This window comes from Antechinus flavipes, chromosome 3, assembly GCF_016432865.1.
Source record: "Antechinus flavipes isolate AdamAnt ecotype Samford, QLD, Australia chromosome 3, AdamAnt_v2, whole genome shotgun sequence".
NCBI lineage: Eukaryota > Metazoa > Chordata > Mammalia > Dasyuromorphia > Dasyuridae > Antechinus > Antechinus flavipes.
In genome coordinates, this window is record NC_067400.1 from 633,176,234 (window position 1) to 633,196,042 (window position 19,809).

The 19,809-nt window shown below is 65.0% G+C and overlaps 2 protein-coding genes and 1 long non-coding RNA gene across 10 annotated transcripts in view; 2 read left to right on the forward strand and 1 right to left on the reverse strand.

Annotated features, from left to right (window-relative positions):
- The first annotated feature begins 362 nt into the window (after positions 1 to 362).
- On the forward strand, positions 363 to 6,291 carry NAPSA (napsin A aspartic peptidase). The gene is given in 10 exon segments (XM_051990329.1): positions 363 to 427; positions 1,180 to 1,303; positions 1,413 to 1,536; positions 2,151 to 2,269; positions 2,506 to 2,686; positions 2,689 to 2,704; positions 3,290 to 3,412; positions 4,123 to 4,267; positions 4,987 to 5,085; positions 5,806 to 6,291. Coding segments are annotated over 10 exon segments (1,176 nt in total). The 3' UTR covers positions 5,986 to 6,291.
- Positions 6,292 to 6,385: 94 nt separating this feature from the next.
- Positions 6,386 to 19,809, forward strand: part of KCNC3 (potassium voltage-gated channel subfamily C member 3) — a 19,171-nt gene continuing 5,747 nt past the window's right edge. Inside the window, exons 1-4 of one of the 2 annotated variants that reach the window (XM_051990328.1) lie at positions 6,386 to 6,892; positions 9,670 to 10,896; positions 12,764 to 13,859; positions 18,225 to 18,416. In XM_051990328.1, coding sequence (XP_051846288.1) covers positions 9,973 to 10,896; positions 12,764 to 13,859; positions 18,225 to 18,416 — 2,212 coding nt within the window. In that variant the 5' untranslated portion in view covers positions 6,386 to 6,892; positions 9,670 to 9,972. The remainder of the gene's footprint in view (positions 6,893 to 9,669; positions 10,897 to 12,763; positions 13,860 to 18,224; positions 18,417 to 19,809) is intronic. The other variant, XM_051990327.1, reaches the window with a different exon arrangement.
- Positions 18,875 to 19,809, reverse strand: part of LOC127556859 (uncharacterized) — a 2,159-nt gene continuing 1,224 nt past the window's right edge. For 6 of the 7 annotated variants that reach the window (XR_007952549.1, XR_007952547.1, XR_007952548.1 and 3 more), the window contains one exon: positions 18,875 to 19,809. This exon is cut by the window's right edge. This is a non-coding gene — a long non-coding RNA (uncharacterized LOC127556859). The other variant, XR_007952550.1, reaches the window with a different exon arrangement.

The window sequence follows — 19,809 nt, forward strand, 5'->3', positions numbered from 1 at the left end:
GTTGCAGAAGAGTAAGCTGAGGCTGGCCCCCAATCCCACGCTCCCAGCAGGCTCCGATGCCATCTCTTGCTGGCGGAGTATGAGGAGCGGCGAACGGGGAGCAGGGATGGGGGGACAGGGGAGCGTCACGCGGGGCTCTGAGCACTCGCCAAGGCCCTTCAGAGCAGGGCCCGGGGAGGCGGAGCCCGGCGGGCGTGCCGGCTGACCCCGGTTCCTCCGGGTTCCCAGAAAGAGGATTTCAAGGACTCTTGTGGGCTCCGCACGACCACTCGGCCCTTCCGGCCCTCCTGAAGGACGTGGGGAGGGGACTCCCGGGAGAGAGCCTCCCAGCTGCCCCCGCGGCGCCTCAGACCTGCTCGGAGATGGACCCGAGGCGGGCCCTGCTTCTGCTGGTGCTGCTGAGCCCCACGGTGGCCTCCCTCATCAGGTAGGGGCCCCAGCGTTCTCCCCCCTCCCCCAGCACCATCCTCCCTGCGGGTCTTTCCCTCTCATTTGCTGGAGGCCATTCCCCTCCTCCCCCACCCCTTATGGGGAGAAAGCTCCCTCACACCCCCGTGCTCTCCAGCGATGGGGGAGCGTTTCCCAGGCTCTCCCCTGGCCCAAGTGGGGTGGGGGTGGGGGCAAGGATGGCGTTAGTGGGGGTATGGAGAAGGGGAGGGGAGGGTACCGGCATCTCTCCTGCCTGCTGCGCGCCCGACGCTGTACGCCGGCCTTTACAACCTTCTCGCGTTACCCTCTCCACAGTCCTAGCAGGTTGGGGCGATTACCTCTCCATTTTACAGGTAAGGAAACAGAGGCAGGCAGAAACTAAGTAACTCGCCCAGGGTCGTACCCATAGTACTTGAGCGTTTGAGGTTGGATTTGAACTCGGCTCTTGTTGCCCAGCTGCTGGATGCGGGCGTTACGCTGGGGATGCCAATCAGTTAGCGACCGGGAAACAACCATTTATTAAGCACACAGCGCAATGCCCAGATAATGGCCGCGCCATCGGGGCCGACCGGAGGATGTCCAGAAAAACAGTCCTCAGCAACTGAGGAGAACACAAGAGGAGCAAGTGGGGAAATCCCGGAGGGCTTCCTGGAGGACGAAGCCCTCTCCCCTGTGGTCCCCGAGTGTTCGCTGGGGCTCCGGGGCAGGTTCCCACAAGCCCCCCCAGAAGTGCCTTCCCCTTCTCTGCAGGATCCCCCTGCGCAGGGTTCGCGTGTCTCCTGGCATTCTCCACAGCCTGAGGGGCTGGAGGTCCCGGGAGGCCCCTCTGCCCGCGGATGGGCCCATTCTTGTGCCACTTTCCAACTACTTGAATGTGAGTCCTTCCCCCTTCCCTTCAGCCCCCCCCCCAGGGCAGTGGCCACCCTGCCCCCCCCCGCCCCCGCGGGGCCTTTCCCCATCCCCTTCCTTTCCTCTCCAACCAGGCTCAATATTTTGGGGAGATCGGGCTGGGGACGCCCCCCCAGAACTTCTCCGTCATCTTTGACACCGGCTCGTCCAACCTCTGGGTCCCTTCTCGACGCTGCAGTGTCTTCAGCCTGGGATGCTGTGAGAGGGGGGAAAGAGGGAAGGGGGGGAGGGTGGCAGGAGCCCCCACAGGAAACAAGAGCCTGGAGGTGGAATCGGGGCCCTGCCCCCACTGGGCAAGTCCCTTCCCGTTCCCTCCTCTGCCCAGCGAGGCTGGTGATGTCCGGGACCGTGGGGCCCCCTGTCGGTGTGTGTGTGGGGAACCTCAGGCTTGCTGGCCCTCCGTTTCACAAACTCCTGGGCAGAGGCCGCTGACCCCACCCCGAGGCCCGATGGGAATGGCTTGCCCTGGGGGCGAGGCCATTGCCCGGCTCCCTCCCTGTCGGCCATCCCGCGGTGGGCAGCTCTGACCGCTGGGCACTGCTTCAGGGTCTGCTCGCTGGGGCCCGGCAGAACTGCGCTGCCTCCCCAGGCGGGCCTCCTTCGGGGAATCCTCCAGGCCTTTTTTTTAACCGCTGACCATTGGCCCTAGTCAAGTCGATTTCCTCCTCTCCCCCTTCTTTCCTCATCCAGAGGGGAGGGGAGGGGAGGGGAGGGCTGGGTGGGCTCTTCTGGCTCCCTGGCCTAATGCAAGGAGCCGGGGCTCTCCAGCAGCGCCCTAACTCCTGCCCACGCCTTCCCGGCCTCTGACCCAGGGTTCCATCGGCGGTACGACTCCAAGGCCTCCAGCTCCTTCCGGCCCAACGGGACCCAGTTCTCCATCCGCTACGGAACCGGGCGGCTTGACGGTGTCTTGAGCGAGGACAGGCTGACCGTGAGTCACCCTCTGGCTTCGGGGCTCGTCCCTGGACAAGGCATCTTAACGCTTCTGCCTCAGTCTCCTCATCCACAAAATGGGCGTGCCTGCTACAGACCCCAGCTCTTAGATCTGAGCTGAGGCTTGGACGGTGGCGGCCAGAACAGGCCGGGGGCGGCAGGAGGACTTTCTACGGAAAGGAGGAGACGGAGGGAAGCTGGGTGTGTGCATCGTTCTCCCTCCTGTCCCCCCAGATCGGAGGCGTCGGGGGGGTCTCCCTGCTCTTTGGGGAGGCCCTATGGGAGCCAAGCCTGGCCTTTGCGCTCGCTCACTTCGATGGGATCTTCGGCTTGGGCTTCCCGGCTCTGTCGGTGGGCGGAGTGCAGCCTCCGCTGGACGCGCTGATGGAGCTGGGGCTGCTGGAGAAGCCCGTCTTCTCGTCTACCTCAACAGGTGTGGCCTGAGATGGGAAGCCCCGCCCACCCTACCTCGGTCCTGCCCTCTTGGATGGGAAGCCCCGCCTAGTCCTTCCCTCGTGGATGAGAAGCCCTGCCCACTCCACTTTGGCCCTCCCCTCTGGGTGGGAAGCCCCGCCCAGTCTCCCTCTGTTCTTTCCTCTTGGATGCGAAGCCCGCCCACCCTACCTCGGTCGTCCCCTCTGGATGGGAAGCCCCGCCCCCACCCCAACTCCGAGTAGGGTCAAATCGACCTCTCCTTTTGCTCTTCCATAAAGTGGGGCTAGAACATCTCCCCGCGTTCTTTCCGCTTCTCCGTCCCTTCTTGTCACGGTCCCCGGGGCAGGTCAACCCCCTGGCGGGGAAGCCCGTCCCCCCTTGCGCCTGCATGCTGCCCTGCCCCTGGGGACTTCCCAAATGTGCACAGAGCCCGGCTGCAGAGGCAGGGCAGCTGCCCCCCATCCCGACGCCCACATTTATTAGCGGGTCACCCAAAGCTAGTCCCTTTCCCTTTCCTCGCTGTCAGTGAGGGGGCGGGACTTGCTGATCTCCCTCCCCCAGCGGCTCGGTTCTGGCCCCACAGGGACCCGGAGGCGGCCTCAGGGGGAGAAGTGATTCTGGGAGGCTCGGATCCAGCTCGCTACACCCCTCCCCTCACTTTCCTGCCCGTCACCCGGCCAGCCTACTGGCAGATCCATATGGAGCGGTGAGGGCCCTAAAGGCCTGGAGCCTGCGGGGGACGAGGCTGGGGTGGCAGAAAGAGTTGGGGGCGATTGCCTGCAGGCCTGGAATCTCTAAGGAAGGATGCCTGGGGGGGCTGGAGGGGCAGGTGTGGGTCAGTGTTGGGGGGAAGCTGGAGGGGCAGGTGCCTGGGTCAGTGAGGGCCTGGGGCTGGAGGGGCAGGTGTGGATCAGTGTTGGGGGGAAGCTGGAGGGGCAGGCGCCTGGGTCAGTGTTGGAGGGGACCGAAGGGCAGGTGCCTGGGTCAGTGTTGGGGGGGACTGGAGGGCAGGTGCCTGGGTCAGTGTTGGGGGGGACTGGAGGGCAGGTGCCTGGGTCAGTGTTGGGGGAAGCTGGAGGGGCAGGTGCGTGGGTCAGTGTTGGGGGGGACTGGAGGGGCAGGTGCGTGGGTCAGTGTTGGAGGGGACCGAAGGGCAGGTGCCTGGGTCAGTGTTGGGGGGACTGGAGGGGCAGGTGCCTGGGTCAGTGTTGGGGGGAAGCTGGAGGGGCAGGTGCGTGGGTCAGTGAGGGCCTGAGGCTGGGGGGGCAGGTGCCTGGGTCAGTGTTGCGGGGGACTGGAGGGGCAGGCGCCTGGGTCAGTGTTGGAGGGGACCGAAGGGCAGGCGCCTGGGTCAGTGAGGGCCTGGGGCTGGAGGGGCACCTGCTCGGTCCAGGAGCTCATGCTTCTCCTCCCCAGGGTGACTGTGGGCCACTCCCTGCACCTGTGCCCTAACGGCTGCGCTGCTATTGTGGACACCGGCACGTCACTCATCACCGGCCCCTCCAAGGAGATCGGGGAGCTGCACAGACTCATTGGCGGCTTCCCGCTGCTGGCTGGGGAGGTGAGGGGAGCAGCTGGCGGAGGGAGCAGGGGGCTCTGAGGCTCGGGTGCAGGCCGAGGGGCGCTGGGATCGTTTCCCCGCCGCCATTCGCTTATCCCAGTCCTCCGAGAAGGGGATGGGGCTCCGCATCCCCTCCAGGGCCGCTCCTTTGCGCCCTGACAATCACAGAGAGGAGAGCTGGGTCCTTTGCTCGGAGCTGGGGTGGGGGGTGCGCTGAGGAGGGAAATGGGCAGGAGCCCCGTGACAGAAGGAAGGGCGGGCCGGGCCGGGCCCAGGGCCTTCCGAGGGCATGCTGGAGTCCCGGAGATGAGGCCGAACAGGTGTACGGGGGGAGGGAGCGAGGAAGTGGCCTGGAGCAGTGGCTGTGAGCGCCGAGGGAAGCCCGGAAAGGACTTCGCAAAGGGGGAGGAGGGAGCCGTAGATGGATGTCAGGCTCCGCAGAGAGGGGGCGGGGAGCGCGGAGATGCCGGCGGCTGGGAGGGGACTGGGAAGCAGCCTTCCCCGCAGGGGCCCTGCCGTTCTGGGGAGCCCAGGGCGGCCTCAGAGACCCGTAAGCTGGCGATGAGTCGGCCGGGGGGCGCTGCACCCACTCTGGCCCCCAGGAGGGGGAGGAATAGGTCGGGCAGAGGGTTCTGGTAGGCAAGAATGGGAGGAGAGAATGGGGAAGATGAGGGGGTGCGTGACACAGCACAACGGACTCTTGCCCTCCCCTCCCGCAGTATCTGATCCCCTGTGAGCGCCTCCCCGACCTCCCACCCATCTCCTTCCTGCTCGGAGGTGTCTGGTTCAACCTGACCGCCCAAGATTATGTCATTCAGGTAGGGGGCTCCCTGGAGACCACTTACTCAAGGCACAGAAAATGGGGGCGGGGCCCTCCAGGCTCCCTGCACCAGGGGACCGATTTGGGGCCGCTGCAGAAGGCAGGGACGGACGCCCACTCCCCCCACTGACCGAAGCGAAGAAATCCCCTTCCCCAGCAGTGACGTCATAGCAAATCCAAGGAGTGCGATTGTCGAGGTTCCCCGGGGAAAGGAAGGAATTGGGAATTTGGTGGGGGAGGGGTAGATGCGCAGACCTCGAGAGTGAACTCTGCCCCAAGCCTGAGGCAGGGGGACCCTGGGTGAGGAATAGACAGGTCCCCTTTGGGAGGGGGGAAGGGAATGAGGAGGTGGGGGCGGGGAACTTCTGTTGACGTCACAGCGCTTTGAGGAAGGTCCGCCACCCCCCACTCCGCAGTGACGTCACCTATCAACAGGGTGCAGGGAGTCGTCCACTTATAGGGGGAGGGGTGGAGAAGGCTAGTGAGCCCCTCCAGGGGCCCCCACGAGTGACTTCACCTCCCGCCGTCCCGGGATGAGCCCGGAGGGAATCCAGAGCAGAGACGAAGCTTGGGGAGGGGGCCCGTCGGGGGGCGGGACGTGATGACCTGCCGGCGTCCCGCGAGCTGTGCCGCCGACGCCTGGATGCTCTTGGGCTGCGGCCGGGGTGACCGCTGGGGGGGGCGGGCCTGCCCAGACGCTCCTGCCCTCGCCCCGCAGCTGGCCAGCGGCCGCACCCGCCTCTGTCTGTCCGGCTTCTTGGCTCTGGACGTGCCGCCGCCCGCGGGCCCCTTCTGGATCCTCGGCGACGTCTTCCTAGGGCCCCATGTGGCTGTGTTCGACCGGGGAGCAGCCCGCGTGGGCCTGGCACGGGCTCGGGGAACCCCCCCGGGGCCCTGAGCTGAGAGCTCCCCACACCCCTTCCAAGTCCCCCGACACCCCCAGCCCCGCCGGTACCCTTGAGCTGAGCACCGCATGCTCCCCCACCCCCACCCCCACCCCCACCCTTCCGCCAGGAGATTTCACGGGGGCCTCCTTGGGGCTCTTCTTTGGGTGGGCGCTCGGGGATCCTCTTCGGCTCTCCGCTTGGAGATCCCCGGGGGAGGGGGTGCAGGCCGGGGCCAGGCCGCTTCTGGCCTTGGCAACATCTTGTCCCCTCTTCTGCCTCCCCTCAACTGCCGAATAAAAAACTGCGATGTGTCTTTTCCTCTGCGTCCTTCCCTTGGTCCCCCGCGCGCTCGCCCGCCCCGCGTGGGCGCCTGGCGCCTGCCCGCAGCCCGATGAGGGTGGGGAAAGGGAAAGGCGGCTGAAAGCCAGGGAACCACAATTCCCGGCGAGCTCAGTGGCCGGGCCGCGGCCCGAGCTTAGGAAATCTGCGCTTGGAGCATGCCGGGAGTGGTAGTCCCTCATTCCGCAACTCCTGAGCCTTCCTCTCCCGCCCAGGCCGGGGTAGGGCGGGCTCCCGGCTGACAGGTGGCTGGACCAGCTAGCCCCTCCCTTGCTCTCCCAGCCAGGGTCCGCCGCAGGGGTGGGGCCAGCAGCCTTCGGAGGCCCAGAGGTGGGATGGGGGTGGGTGGGTTAGGGTGGTCCCTCCCCGCCAACACGGGTAGTGATGTCAGACCCTCCCCCCGACTCCGGCCCCTTTCCCCCTCCCCCTTTGAACAGCAGCCACCGCCCGGATCCCGGAGCCGCCGGCCCGGGTCCGAGCCCCGCAGCTTGAGCCCCCACCCCTCCCCTTCCTCCTGTTCCAGGGGCCAAGCCCTGGAGCCACCCCACCCCCCCTGGAAAACACAACCCCGCCCCCATCGTGAGTACGGGAGGAGGTTGGTGCGGGAGACGGGCGGGGTGGGGGTGGGGGGAACAAACTGTGTGTAGAATCCGGCTGGGTTACGGTGGAGAGAAAAAGACACTCCAGACGAAGGAAGGGAAGATGGAGGGGGAGGAGGGGGGCCATGGGGGTTAGGGACGGAGGCCTAGGGAGCCTGGGCAGAAAATTGAAGAAAGCCCCCATAAGGGGGTCAGAGAAATGGAAGCACTGGGAGAAAATGATGGGGGGAAGGGGACGGGGACTGGGAACTGAGGAGAGGGCTGAGGACTAGCCAGGCTAGTGGCTAGGGCTGGGCAGGGAGAGCGGCCGGGGTGGGGGAGGGGCAGGTGGGGGCAAAAGGGAGTTGGGGAGGGAGTCAGTAACTGGGTTGGGGGCCGACGGATGCGGATGGGGAGGGGAAAGGGTCTGACGGAGCTGGGGAGCCAGGGAAGGGAATGCTGAAGGTGGAGAGGCTCGGCTGATGAGGGAGGACTGCAGGCAGGGAATAAAAAGGGAGGTCAGAGGAGCCGAGTTCCAATCCCCTTCTGCTAGTCATTGGCCGGATGGTCCAGGGCCGGCCACTCGTCAGCTTCCAGACGCCCTGTTTGTAAAAGGGAGGACTTGGCCTCCCAGCGATCCCTTCTGGGTCTAAAATTTGGTGGAGCCGGGAAAGGGGAGGGAGGGAATGAGTGTGGGAAGAGAGGGGGCTGAGGTGACAGATAGAAGAGGGGCGAGGGATGGGGGATGGGAGAGATAGGTGGATGGGTGGAGGAGAAGGGAGGACAAAGAGATGGGAAGAAACCACACTGAGAAGGGAGATTCCAGGAAGACCAAGCAGAATGAACTGCAGGGGGCCGGGAGTGGGGAGTGAGGGGCGAAGGCAGAGGGCCAGCGCTGGGGGAGAGCGGAGGAGCCAGCTCCGGCCTGAGATCAGTCGGAACGAGCCACAGGTGGAGGGGGGGAAACACGGAGGGAGGACTCAAGCGTGGGGGTGGGCAGTGACCTCGAAAGAGTAGAGAAACCTTCAGATCGGACTGGGGAGAGGGACTCGATTGTCTGGGGGGGGGTGTATGCAGAAAGGGGGGAGGGGAAGGCAAGAGAAGTGGGTTGAAGGGCCTTGAAACTGGAGGAGAGAAAAGGCGTCTACACTGACAGACCAGGAATAAGTGAGGGACTTGGTAGGAGACTCAAGGGGAAGACACGGGACTCAGATGGGGAGAGATGGAGACAAAGGAGTGCAGATGGTGATGGGGCGGTGGGGAGACCAGGAGGCAGAGATGGGGGAGTGGGAAGAAAGAGCAAGGGATGGAATGGAAGGAAAGAAGACGAGAGAGGGCAGAAGAGGAAGGCGAGAGGACAGTGGGGAGGGGAAAGGGGGGGGGACTGAATCATTGGGACAGAGACAAGTTTGAGGAGAGATCTTGAAGGAGAAAGCTCCAGATATTTCCTCTTGGGGATGGAGGAGAGGTTGTGGAGATCCTTTCCCCTCCATCATCTGGATCCCAAACAGCTCAGACCTCTGGCAAGCTGGATTTCGCCTCTGCCTCCCCCAGCCAGAGGAAGGGGACCACAGAATCAAGAATCCAATTGAATTGCCCCCTCGAGCCAATATTCCATGGCCAGAGCCAAAGACCTAGAAGCCCCCTTCTCTAAAATCCACTCTTCCAAGAGCCCCTAGCTCACCCACCCCGTTTGGTTTCCTTCCCGCTTTCTCTTTTCAGCCCCATCCTATGCCCCTCCTCCTCTTTCCTCAAGTCTGGACCCTCCCTCTACTTCCCCATTAGCCCAGCGTCCATTTCAGCACCACGGTCGGTCCAGTCACTTCCCCATCCCAAACATCGGACTCCAACTTCGCATCCTAATGCTCATCCCCTCTATCACCAACACCTTCCTTCCCCCTCCCCCTTCTTCATTGCTTACCTCCCCTTTCCCATCCTCTTGCTCTCCTCCCCCTTCCCCAACCCACCTCTCCCCCTTTCCGTTCTTCTTTCTGTCCCTTTGCTCCCCCTTCCTCCCCGTCTCACCAGAGGCAGTGACTTTGCTCAGTCCTGTGGTGTTGGCTGTGTTCCTTCGTTCTGGATCGAGGGGAGCCAAGGACGCCTGGGTCCTGGGGGTGGCGGTGATGTCAGCTCTTTCCAGTCCCCCAGCGGACGGTGGGGGGGGGCATCCTGTTGGAGAGTGAGAGTCAGAGCTCAGCGGGGCCAGGGGCAGTGGAGGTGGTGAGGGGAATCAGCACCTGGCATGGAAAGGACGGGGCCAGAGAGAAGGGGGAGTGGTGGGTGCAGGGGAAGAGGACTGGGGAGGCCGGCGGGGTAGGGTTGGCTGGGGCCCTGCAGGAAGGCCCCCCCCCCGACTCTGCGGGCTGGTAGGGAGCCAGAGTCCTCAGTGCGGACGAGGGGGGAGGGGGGAAAGAGAAGTAAGTGAAAGACGCAGAGACACAGAGACAGGAGCTGAGGGAGAGATGGAGAAGGAGGGAAGGAGGGGAGAAACAGAGACAGAAAGAGACATAGCAAGCAAAGAGAGACCCGAGACCCTAAGATTCCAAAGGAGACATTCAGGGAGAGGAAAACGGAAGGGGGACAGGGGCAGAGAGCGACCACCAGAGACGGAGAGATCCGCACAAAAGGACAGACATTGTCAGAATCTTACACCTAGGCAGGGACAGTCACCTCAGGAGCGAGGGAACCGGCCGCAAAATGAGGCCGGCCCAAAGTCGGGGGGACAGTCCTGACCCCCTCCTCTTTCTTTCTCTGTTTCTTCCCCCCCCCCCTCCCCAGGTCCGCCTCCCACAGGCGTCTCCGCCCCCTTTCCCTCCTCCCACCCTCTCAACTCCGCCTTCGTGGCTGCGCAGCCAGCGGGCCGGCCCACCGACCCCTAGAGCGCCCCCGCCCCCAGTCAGCCCCCGCCTTCGAGACGACGAGGGCGGGGCAAACAGCCTCAGCCACGCCCTTCCCTAAGAGAACCCCGCCCCTCCTCTCCTGGTACTACCCTTTCCTCTAAGATCCACCCCGCCCCCCGGGGGCTGGCCCCGCCCCCGCCTGGGCCCCGCCCCCCTGCCCTGGGCGCCCCCGCCCCCTCCAATGCTGAGCTCAGTCTGTGTCTCCTCCTTCCGCGGGCGCACGGCGGCCAAACAGCCGCAGCAGCCGCCGGCGCAACCTCCTCCCGCTCCTCCTCCTCCTCCGCCTCCGCCTCCTCCTCCCGGCCCCTGTCCCTGTCCCGGTCCCGGCCCCTGTCCCGCTCCCTGTGCGGGTCCCTGCCCCGGGCCCGTTCCCTCCTCCCCCAGCGCCGGCCCCGGGCCCGGGTCCGCCTCGGCCCCGGGCCCCGGCCCGGCTCCTCCAGGGCGGCCCGCGGGGGGCAAGCCATGCCCCGGGGGCCCGGCCATGGGGCGACACGGCGGCGGCGACAGCGACAAGATCGTGATCAACGTGGGCGGCGTGCGCCATGAGACGTACCGCTCGACGCTGCGCACCCTGCCCGGGACGCGGCTGGCCGGCCTCACGGAGCCGGGGGCGGCCGCCAACTTCGACTACGATCCGCGCAGCGACGAGTTCTTCTTCGACCGGCACCCGGGCGTCTTCGCCTACGTGCTCAACTACTACCGCACGGGCAAGCTGCACTGCCCGGCCGACGTGTGCGGGCCCCTGTTCGAGGAGGAGCTCGCCTTCTGGGGCATCGACGAGACGGACGTGGAGGCCTGCTGCTGGATGACCTACCGGCAGCACCGCGACGCCGAGGAGGCTCTGGACTCTTTCGAGACCCCCGAGCCGGCCGCCGCCGCCGGAGGCCCCGGGGGGCCCGGGACCGGCCCGGGAGGGCTGGACGACGAGGCGGGCGGTTTGGACGCCGCCGGGGCCGGAGGGGAGCTCAAGAGACTCTGCTTCCAAGATGCGGCCGGAGGGGCCGCCGCCGGCCCCGGGGGAGCCGGGGGGGCGACGTGGTGGCGCCGCTGGCAGCCCAAAGTGTGGGCGCTCTTCGAAGACCCTTACTCGTCCCGGGCGGCCAGGGTAAGAATGTCCCCCGCTCCCTCCGGCAGCCGCCGGCCCCTTCCCCCAACCCTGGGAGGTTCTGCCCGCTGCTCACCACATCCCAGCCCCCGGAGCTGAGCTTCCCGGGTCCTGGGAATACCGCCCCCCCCCCCCCGCAGCCTCCTAGCAGGGGACTGCCAACCCGAGCGTTTCTCGAAACCTCTCGGTGCCCTAGAGCCTCCGGGCCGATGCAACCCCTAGCCTGGGCACTATCCGGCCGAGGCGCGCGGCCACCCTCCCGATCTCCAGCCTCTGGAGAGCTCCTTCGGTTCCCAAGCCCTAGAGATGCCAGCTGCGGGATGCCCTTTCCCCACGAAGGCTCTCCCCTCCCCCTCCCGTATCCTCTGCCCCTTTGAAAACTTTAGACTACTTTTCCCCCTCCCCCCACTTCTGGAGCGCTCCCTCCCTGGGGTCCGGAGGAGCCCTGCACCCTTTCCTCCCCCGGCTAGCGAGGTCCCCTCCCAAGTCGTATTGAAGGGAGAGAAGAACCGGCTCGTCTTTGTGTCCAAGAAGGGGGTGAGGAAAAGGGGGAGGAGGGGGAAGAGTCGGTATCCTCTAGGGGAGATGGCCGCCCCCTCCGGGGCTAAGGCATAGCTGCTTATGCCTTAGCCCATTTGGAAGGGCCAGAAGCCCGGAGTCTGCCGTCCGTTCCCCTCCCCCCAAGGGCTGGCTGAGTCCCGGGCCAGGAAAGGACAGGGAGCCACTGCAATGCCGCATCCCCCTTCCCCCTCCCTCCTTCTCCTTCTCCTCCCCCCCGGGGGGCTGCGTGGAGGAGGCAGCTTGTATTCCCGGGGAAGTTAGGTCCCAGAGAAACGCTGAGTATGCAGGATTGAAGAGGGGGAGGAGGAGGATGGGGGGCACGTGGCTCTTAGATACCCCCCCTTCCCGTGACCTCTTTTCGGGAGAACTATGGGGGGCGGGGCCTTCCCTTCCCCCTCCCGTTTGACCCTCCCCCCGTCTGTCCCTCAACTATTTGGGAGACAATGAGTTAAACCCGCTGGGGGTGTGGAGCAGCTTCTGCGGCTGCGTACTACGGGGGGCGCCCCTTCCTCCATTGCTCTTCTTCTCCCCTTCCTCCCCTTCTTCCCGGGCCGGGTTGGGAAGGAGTTAAGGGGTGGGGGGGAAACTTTCGGAGGCTCCGCAGCTGCGCAGTGCGGAGCCGGTGGAGATGGGGTTAAGGCCAAGCTAACGTTGCGGCTGCGCAGTGCGGCGGGAGCTGTCCGCGGTGCTGGCCCCGCCCCGCCCCCACTGCAGTACCGCAGCCTCTGCCGCGGGGGGGGGGAGGGAGTTCTGAGCATGCGCACTGCAGTGCCCCATCACCCAGCTCACTGCGGAGAAGGCTGAGGGAAGGGGGGGCGGGGCGGTAAAGGAAGCCTATCGAGGTAGCGGAGATATGCCTTAGCCCCTTGCCCACATTAGGGGAAAGGACAGGCCCAAGGTCACGAGACAAGTCCCAACCAGAGCCTGGGCTCGGACCCCGGCGTCCCACACTGCCCACAGACAGACAGCACCCCCAGACCCCTTCCGGCTCAGATGCCAGTGTCCCCCGTCCCACCCCTCCGAGAACAAGGGCTTGAGGAGGTGGGGAGAGGCAAAGGGGTCTCTGTCCCTCTCCTCCCCCTAAGGCCCCCTCGGATTCCTCACGGCTGGGGGGAGGCGGCAGTGTGAATTTCCGAGGGCTGCCTGGACCCTCAGAGCTCCGGAGGGGCACCAGGGCTCTGGAGGCCGAGACTCACGCGAGGGCCAGGGCCCGAGGGGGGGGGCGGGGCTGGAGCTTGGCTGGAGCGTGGGGGAGGGGCCGGCTCAGGCCCCTGGGTCACCCTCTTCTCCCTCCCCCCTCCCGCAGTACGTGGCTTTTGCCTCCCTCTTCTTCATCCTCATCTCCATCACCACCTTCTGCCTGGAGACCCACGAGGGCTTCATCCACATCCACAACAAGACGGTGACCCAGGCGTCGTCGGTGCCCGGGGAGCCCCCCGAGAACGTGACCAACGTGGAGGTGGAGACGGAGCCCTTCCTGACCTACGTGGAGGGCGTGTGCGTGGTCTGGTTCACCTTCGAGTTCCTCATGCGCGTCACCTTCTGCCCGGACAAGGTGGAGTTCCTCAAGAGCAGCCTGAACATCATCGACTGCGTGGCCATCCTGCCCTTCTACCTGGAGGTGGGCCTGTCGGGGCTGAGCTCCAAGGCCGCCAAGGACGTGCTGGGCTTCCTGCGGGTGGTCCGCTTCGTGCGCATCCTGCGCATCTTCAAGCTGACGCGGCACTTCGTGGGGCTGCGCGTGCTGGGCCACACGCTGCGCGCCAGCACCAACGAGTTCCTGCTGCTCATCATCTTCCTGGCGCTGGGGGTGCTCATCTTCGCCACCATGATCTACTACGCCGAGCGCATCGGGGCCGACCCCGACGACATCCTGGGCTCCAACCACACCTACTTCAAGAACATCCCCATCGGCTTCTGGTGGGCCGTGGTCACCATGACGACCCTGGGCTACGGAGACATGTACCCCAAGACCTGGTCGGGGATGCTGGTGGGCGCGCTGTGCGCCCTGGCGGGCGTGCTCACCATCGCCATGCCCGTGCCCGTCATCGTCAACAACTTCGGCATGTACTACTCGCTGGCCATGGCCAAGCAGAAGCTGCCTAAGAAAAAGAACAAGCATATCCCCCGGCCGCCCCAGCCGGGCTCCCCCAATTATTGCAAGCCCGAGCCGCCCCCCCCTCCGCCCCCCGCGCCCGGGCTCCCCCACCATCACAGCGGCCTCAGCCCTCCCCCGCCCGGCTCCTACCCCACGGGGCTGCCGGGCCCGCACGGCCACGTGCACCCGGGGCTCCTGAGGGGCGGGGCCGGGGGGCTCGCGGGGATGGGCCTGCCCCCCCTGCCCGCCCCTGGGGAGCCTTGTCCGCTGGCTCAGGAGGAGGTGATCGACATCAACAGGGCAGGTGAGGAGAGGGGACGCGAGGGGCCGAGGGGGAGGAGGGGAGCGAAGGGGGAGCAGGAAAAGGTCAACGCTGGGACCACAGCGGCCTCCCAGATGGAGCGGTACAGGGGATGAGGCTGCGGGAGGCGGGCACGGCCGACTGGGGCGCAAAGGGACCGTCTCAGAGACTGGAGCAGAGACGAAGGGAGACGGAGGCGCGCGCAAAGATGGGGAGAGGCTGGGGGCGGTCTCCGAAAGGTTCACGCTCAGACACCCAGACAGGGCTGAGGGCGGTGAGCATCCCATCCCGGAGGAGGGACACGGGACGGTCAGAGACAGAGACTGTGTCCGAGATGGACACAGAGACGATGGGAGGTAGAGGCTGGAGAGAAGCAGGAGCGGTCCCGGAGAGAAGCAGGAGCGGTCCCAGAGAGACAGGAGGCAGGGACTTTGTTTAGTAAAGCTGGCCCAGCGATAGAGAGATACAGAGGTGGTCAGAGACCGCGGGTGGCACAGCTACAGATCATCCAGGCTGACGAGCAGTTATTAAGCGCCTTCCCGGTCCCTGCTGTCGGAGCCGGGGGAGGGAAGGGCGAGAGACCCCTCGTGCCCAGTCAGGGATAGGCTGCTGCGCTGACAAGGAGGAAAGAACGGGCTCGAGGAGCTCCGCTCTCTCAGTCGGCAGGCTGAGTCTGGAAGGCATCCAGAGGTTCCGGGAGGTGGGAGGGAAGGGGCCGAGTACCGGGAGGCAGAGCCCTGGGCAATGGCCGAGACAGTCAGAGAAGGCTCATGGGGATGGCTAGGGCCACAGGGGAAGGCTGCGAGGGCCACAGGGGAAGGCTAGGAGACAGTGACCCCCACTCGTCTCTTACGAGACCGACGTTGAGAAGGGCTCATGGAGACTGCGATCAGAGGCTGAAAAAGAAGCGGAGGCTTCAGGCTCGGACCCGGCCCCGAGCGAGGGAGACACTAGGGGTGGTAACAGGAGGCACAGGCATGGGGGGCAGTAGTCAGCAAGGGGACAGACTCTCAGGGCGACGGCCTCAGAGAAGGAAGAGCCAGGCCCAGGGCACCACCGGGAGACCTCCGCGGAGGCTAGGAGGGAGAGGGAAGGAGGACAGCTAGGGCTGTCCTAGCTCGTGCTGGGAGGCGGGCGGCTAGTCTGAGCCGGGAAACGAGGGGGCCTTGGGCCCTTCTTCTCCCTTGCTTAAAGTAGGTCAGTCTTGGGGGTGGGGGTGGGGGGAGAAAAGACTGAACAGCCCGGTCCCTGCTCCCTTAGCAGCTGACCCACATTCACACCAATTAAAAATAACTCGAGTCCCCCTTCCTGTTCCCCTCCCCCCCGCATCCCGTGTCCTCCCCCAAACCTTTACCTGTTTCTTCAGGTCTGCACAGTCTCACTGCCCTTCCTGTCTCTTCCTCCCTCCCATCCCCCATGATGCCTGAACACCTCATTAGCCCTGCCCCCATCTGTTCTCTCTCCATCCCCTCCCTGCCCTCATCTGCACCCTCTCACCCCTTGTCCCCATCTGCGCCCCCCACCCTTCACCCTCTGGCTCCATCTGGACTCCCTCCCTCATCCTCCCATCTGGACTCCCTCCCCCCTGCTCTGCCCCCATCTGCGCCCCCTCACCCCCTCAACCTCAGGCTCCATCTGCACCGCCTCCCTCCATCCCCCCCCCCCCCATCTGCACTTCCTTATACCTAGAGAGCTGCCAAATGTTCCTGCTGGAAGGGAAATCCAAAGCAGTATCTGGCCCCAGATCCGCCTGGGCCGCTCTCCGGCCCTCGGCCCTCGGAGAGCCGAGAGCATTGCACCCCCCCGGCGCAGGCCACGCGCTGCCGGGCCCAGGAGCTGCTCCGGGCAGTTTCCTTCCGCGCAGGCCTAACTGGCTCTGTTTGAAAAACAGTCTGTCCTCGGGCCCAACAGCTCGAGAGCCGTCCGCCCTCCCCGAGGCCGCCCTCCCGACCCCCAAAGACAGCTGGCGTGCCTGTATCCCTCCCCTCCAGCCCAGCTCCTTCCCCCCCGATCGCCGCCCCCACGGGGGGCTCTCCGCCGGCCCAAAGCGGCAGCCCGAGCCGATCTCAGGGGCGCTGGCATCTTGCCCGACACGGCCCAGTTTTTGACGGCAGATCGCCTCGTGGACTCGTCCCACCCTTTCAGTCCGCCGAAGGGAACTCATCCTTCACCCTGGGAAAGAACTACTATTATGATCCCCATTTTACAGGTGGCGAAACTGAGGCAGAGGTCACCCAGTTAGGTCGTGTCTGAGGCCGAGTTTGAACGGGGTTTTTCCTGACTCCAAGCCCAGGGCTCTGTGCACTCTGTCGCCCCCTAGCTGAGCTGTCCCCCTCCCCCAGCCCCAGCCCGACTTTTCCTTTTATTCAGATGACTGCCCTCCGGCTAGAGCTCTCCCTCTCAGGTTGGACTTTGATTTCCTGTGTGGAGCTTCCACTTTCCCCACTTCACTTTCCTTTTCTGCCCAGGGCTTTAGCTCGGTCCTTTTCAAACTTTTTGGGCTCGGGATCCCTCTTACACCCTCACAAGTTGTGGAGGACCCCCGCCCCGCTTTTGTTTCGGTGGCTTACATCCATATCTACCGCAGTACACGTCTTAGTGCGGTTGGGAAGTTAGCTTGGACCCCTTCAGCCCCGCGGAGGCTTGTGGGGAGGGAGGAGGGAGCCTCTGCGGCGGGAGGAGGGAGCCTCTGCGCGCGGGACCTCCCGCTTTAGCCCGTTCCCGGGCGTGGGGGTCTGTCTCTTTTTCCGGACGAGGCGGCCACCGGGTCGCCTAGAAAGCGGCGCGGCCCCCGGCGCTGCAGCCAGGCCGCCCGCCCCGTGACCGCGAGCCGCGCGGCCCCACGGCTATGTTTAGCTCGCGGTTCTCTCTTTTCCACAATAACCTCCAGATTTTGTCAAGTGTTTGCCAGGCCTGGGTAAGCGGCACCTCCCGCACTCACCTGACCTGCCTGCAACTTGTCAAAGCAGGAAATAAGGTTATTCTGGCCCGGGAGGTGACTCAGGCTGCAGCCCGGCCGGCTCCCCCCTCCCTGCACCCTCCTCCCGTCCCTCCTCCCCGCCCCCCCTCCCCGCCGCAGCTCCGCAGTAGCCCGGGCTCCTTGGGGACAGCTCCAGCCGCCGGCCGGTCCTTCCCCACCTCGGCTAAAGGGGTCCCTGCCGTTTCCTGCCTGCCCCGGGGCTGCCCCCCAAGGTCAGAGAGAAGCGCCTTCCCCAGGACAGCCCAGGCGATCCTGGGAGCAAAGCTCGCCCGTCGCTCGGTCCCGGAACGGGACTCTCGGCCACTTGTCGCCCATCTCCTCATTTCCAGACGAGGAAAAAGTCCCAGAGGCTCCCGGGAGGTTCTGAGGCGCAATTTGAACAGAGGTTCTCCGGGTCCAGAGCCGGGATCTTTCCCCTCCTGCCAAAGGAGTCTGCGCAAGCCTCTTGCCTTTGACTCTAGGGTGACGCGGACAAAGCCCTCACCGTGGCCTCAGTTTCCTTACCTATAACAGGAGGGAGGCGGACGCCACCTGCCACCTCCAGATCTAGGGCCCCACGTCCGCTTCATGGGACAGTCCCTTAGAGTGAGGAAAATGCGAATTCGATTCCCTCAGCTCCTCTGCTCTCACAAGGCTCCTCCTTCCTTTAACAGACCCTCTTGATGCCGTAAGCCATCCTGGCGACGACCCCGGGGCTCCTGTGCTGCCTGGCCAGGCTTTGTCCACATCCTGTCCTGCCGCCCCCACATACACACTGGCCCCTCTACTCACAGCCCTGGGCTCCTCCCCTTCCGCGGACTTCCTTCCACCTTGGCCCCTCTCACCCCTTCCTGTCTCACACCGCACTCCCCTTTTAATCCTCACGGCCAAGCCCTTCAGGCCTGCCTGCCTTTCCCTCTGGCTTCTTCCCCTTCCCGTTCTGGATTCTGGATCCATCTCTTTCCTCTAAGTCCTGCTGTTTTTATCTCTGTCTCTAGTTGTCTGTCTCTTTCCCTTTCTCCCCCTCCCCTCCTCCTCCTCCTCTTCCTCTTCCTCCTCTTCCTCTTTTTCTTCCTCCTCCTCCTCCTCTAATTTATCACTAGAAAGAAGGCAGTCATTATCCTGTGACCTCTTCCTGTTCTCGGTGCTCTGAACCACTGAGCACACTGACCGTTTTACGAACCAGGAAGCTGAGGTCTGGGGAATTGGGGTCACCTGGGTGGAAGTGGCAGAACCCAGCCTGCTGCTGCCTCCTTCCCGGGACCCCAAGTTTCCTTGGATGTGGCCCCGCTCGGGGACCGCTGAGCAGAGTCGCTGGGGCACTCGGGATTCCGTTAATTCTGTCTCTTTGTTCCCTTCATCTTCTTGTCTGCTCGGCCCCCCTCCCCTGCTTTCTCCTGGGGAGCCAGACCCTCGCCCCAACGGGGACCCGGCAGCTGCTGCCCTAGCTCATGAGGACTGCCCGGCAATTGACCAGGCGGCTCTTTCCCCGGAAGACAAGAGTCCCATCACCCCCGGGAGCCGGGGCCGCTACGGACGAGACCGGGCCTGCTTCTTGCTCGCTGACTACACAGCTTCCCCAGATGGCTCCATCCGAAAAGGTGAGACCCCCTCCCCGGCTAGGATCCCTCCCCTTCCCGAGGTGCTCCCCAGCCCCCAAGAAGTCCCTCTGGGAGAAGAAAGGGACGTAGGGGAGGGGGTAGAGATCGAGATCTGCAGGGGTGTCCAAGCTACCATTCTCCCCCCTGCCCACCCCAGTGGGGCCCCACTCCTGCTGCCACCTTCCCCCTATCCCTGCCCCCCTTCCTCCCCTCCCAGGCCGCCTCACACTGCCCCCCTCATCTATTGTTTTGTTCCATCTCCATCCCCTCTCCTTTTGATTCCCTGGCCCCTTTCTGCTACCTCCCCCCCAAAAAAACTCAGCCACCAGTGCCCCCCCCCGCCGCCCCCCCCGGACTGGCGGAAGCCTGGCCCGCCCGGCTTTCTAGCCGACCTCAACGCCAACGCCGCAGCCTGGATCCCCCCCTAACTGGACGCTCCCCCAGCCCCCCTGGTAAGTGACCCCTGGCTGGCTGTCCAGGCTCCTCTCTCACCCCCTGGGACCAGCTCCTCCCTGACTAACACCCATCGTCTCCTGACTGACCAGCTGCCAGGCCCTGGCCATCACCGCTCCTCCCACCCGACTCATGTCCTGACCCCCGCCCCCCTCACTGAGCACCACAGGCCCGGCCCCACAGCTCATCTCCCACACTCACGGAGCCCACAACTAACGAGCTCCCCTTCCGCTAACCTCGCCCCAGTGACTTACCACCTCCAGCCTTTCCTGCTACCCCCCCAGTACCCCTTTCTCGGATCCTCTCTTCATGTAGTGCTCCCCCACCGACTCCTCAGCCTCCTTGTGCCATCTTCCCCGGCCTCCTCTTCATCTCCATCTCCATCTGTGCCCTCCACACCCTTCCCTGTCTCCCTCCCCTTTCTTGACCTTCTTCCCTGCTGGGTCCCCAAATCCTGACCCTGCTCACTCTGCCTGTCATGTGGCCCCTGGTTCACCCTCCAGGGAGTGGGGTGGAATGGGGAGAGTTGGGGAGGGTCTGGAGGGGCTCGGGTGGGGGGATGTCTTCAGGGGCTCACCTTCCCTTTCCTACGATGCCAAGATCCATTCACTGAGCACAAATATTGGCCAGAGCAGATGGGGCCAACTGGATCCTCTGCCTAGCTCCTTCCTGTCCTTGCCCTCCTCCCCGTGTTTGACCTGCCCCCCCCGTGTTTGACCTGCCCCCCGTGTTTTATCTGCTCCCTCCCCGTGTTTGACCTGCCTCCTGTGTTTTATCTGCTCCCTCCCCGTGTTTGACCTGCCCCCCCCGTGTTTGACCTGCCCCCCCCGTGTTTTATCTGCTCCCTTCCCCGTGTTTGACCTGCCCCCCGTGTTTTATCTGTCCCCTTCCCCGTGTTTCACCTGCTCCCTCCCCGTGTTTGACCTGCCCCCCGTGTTTT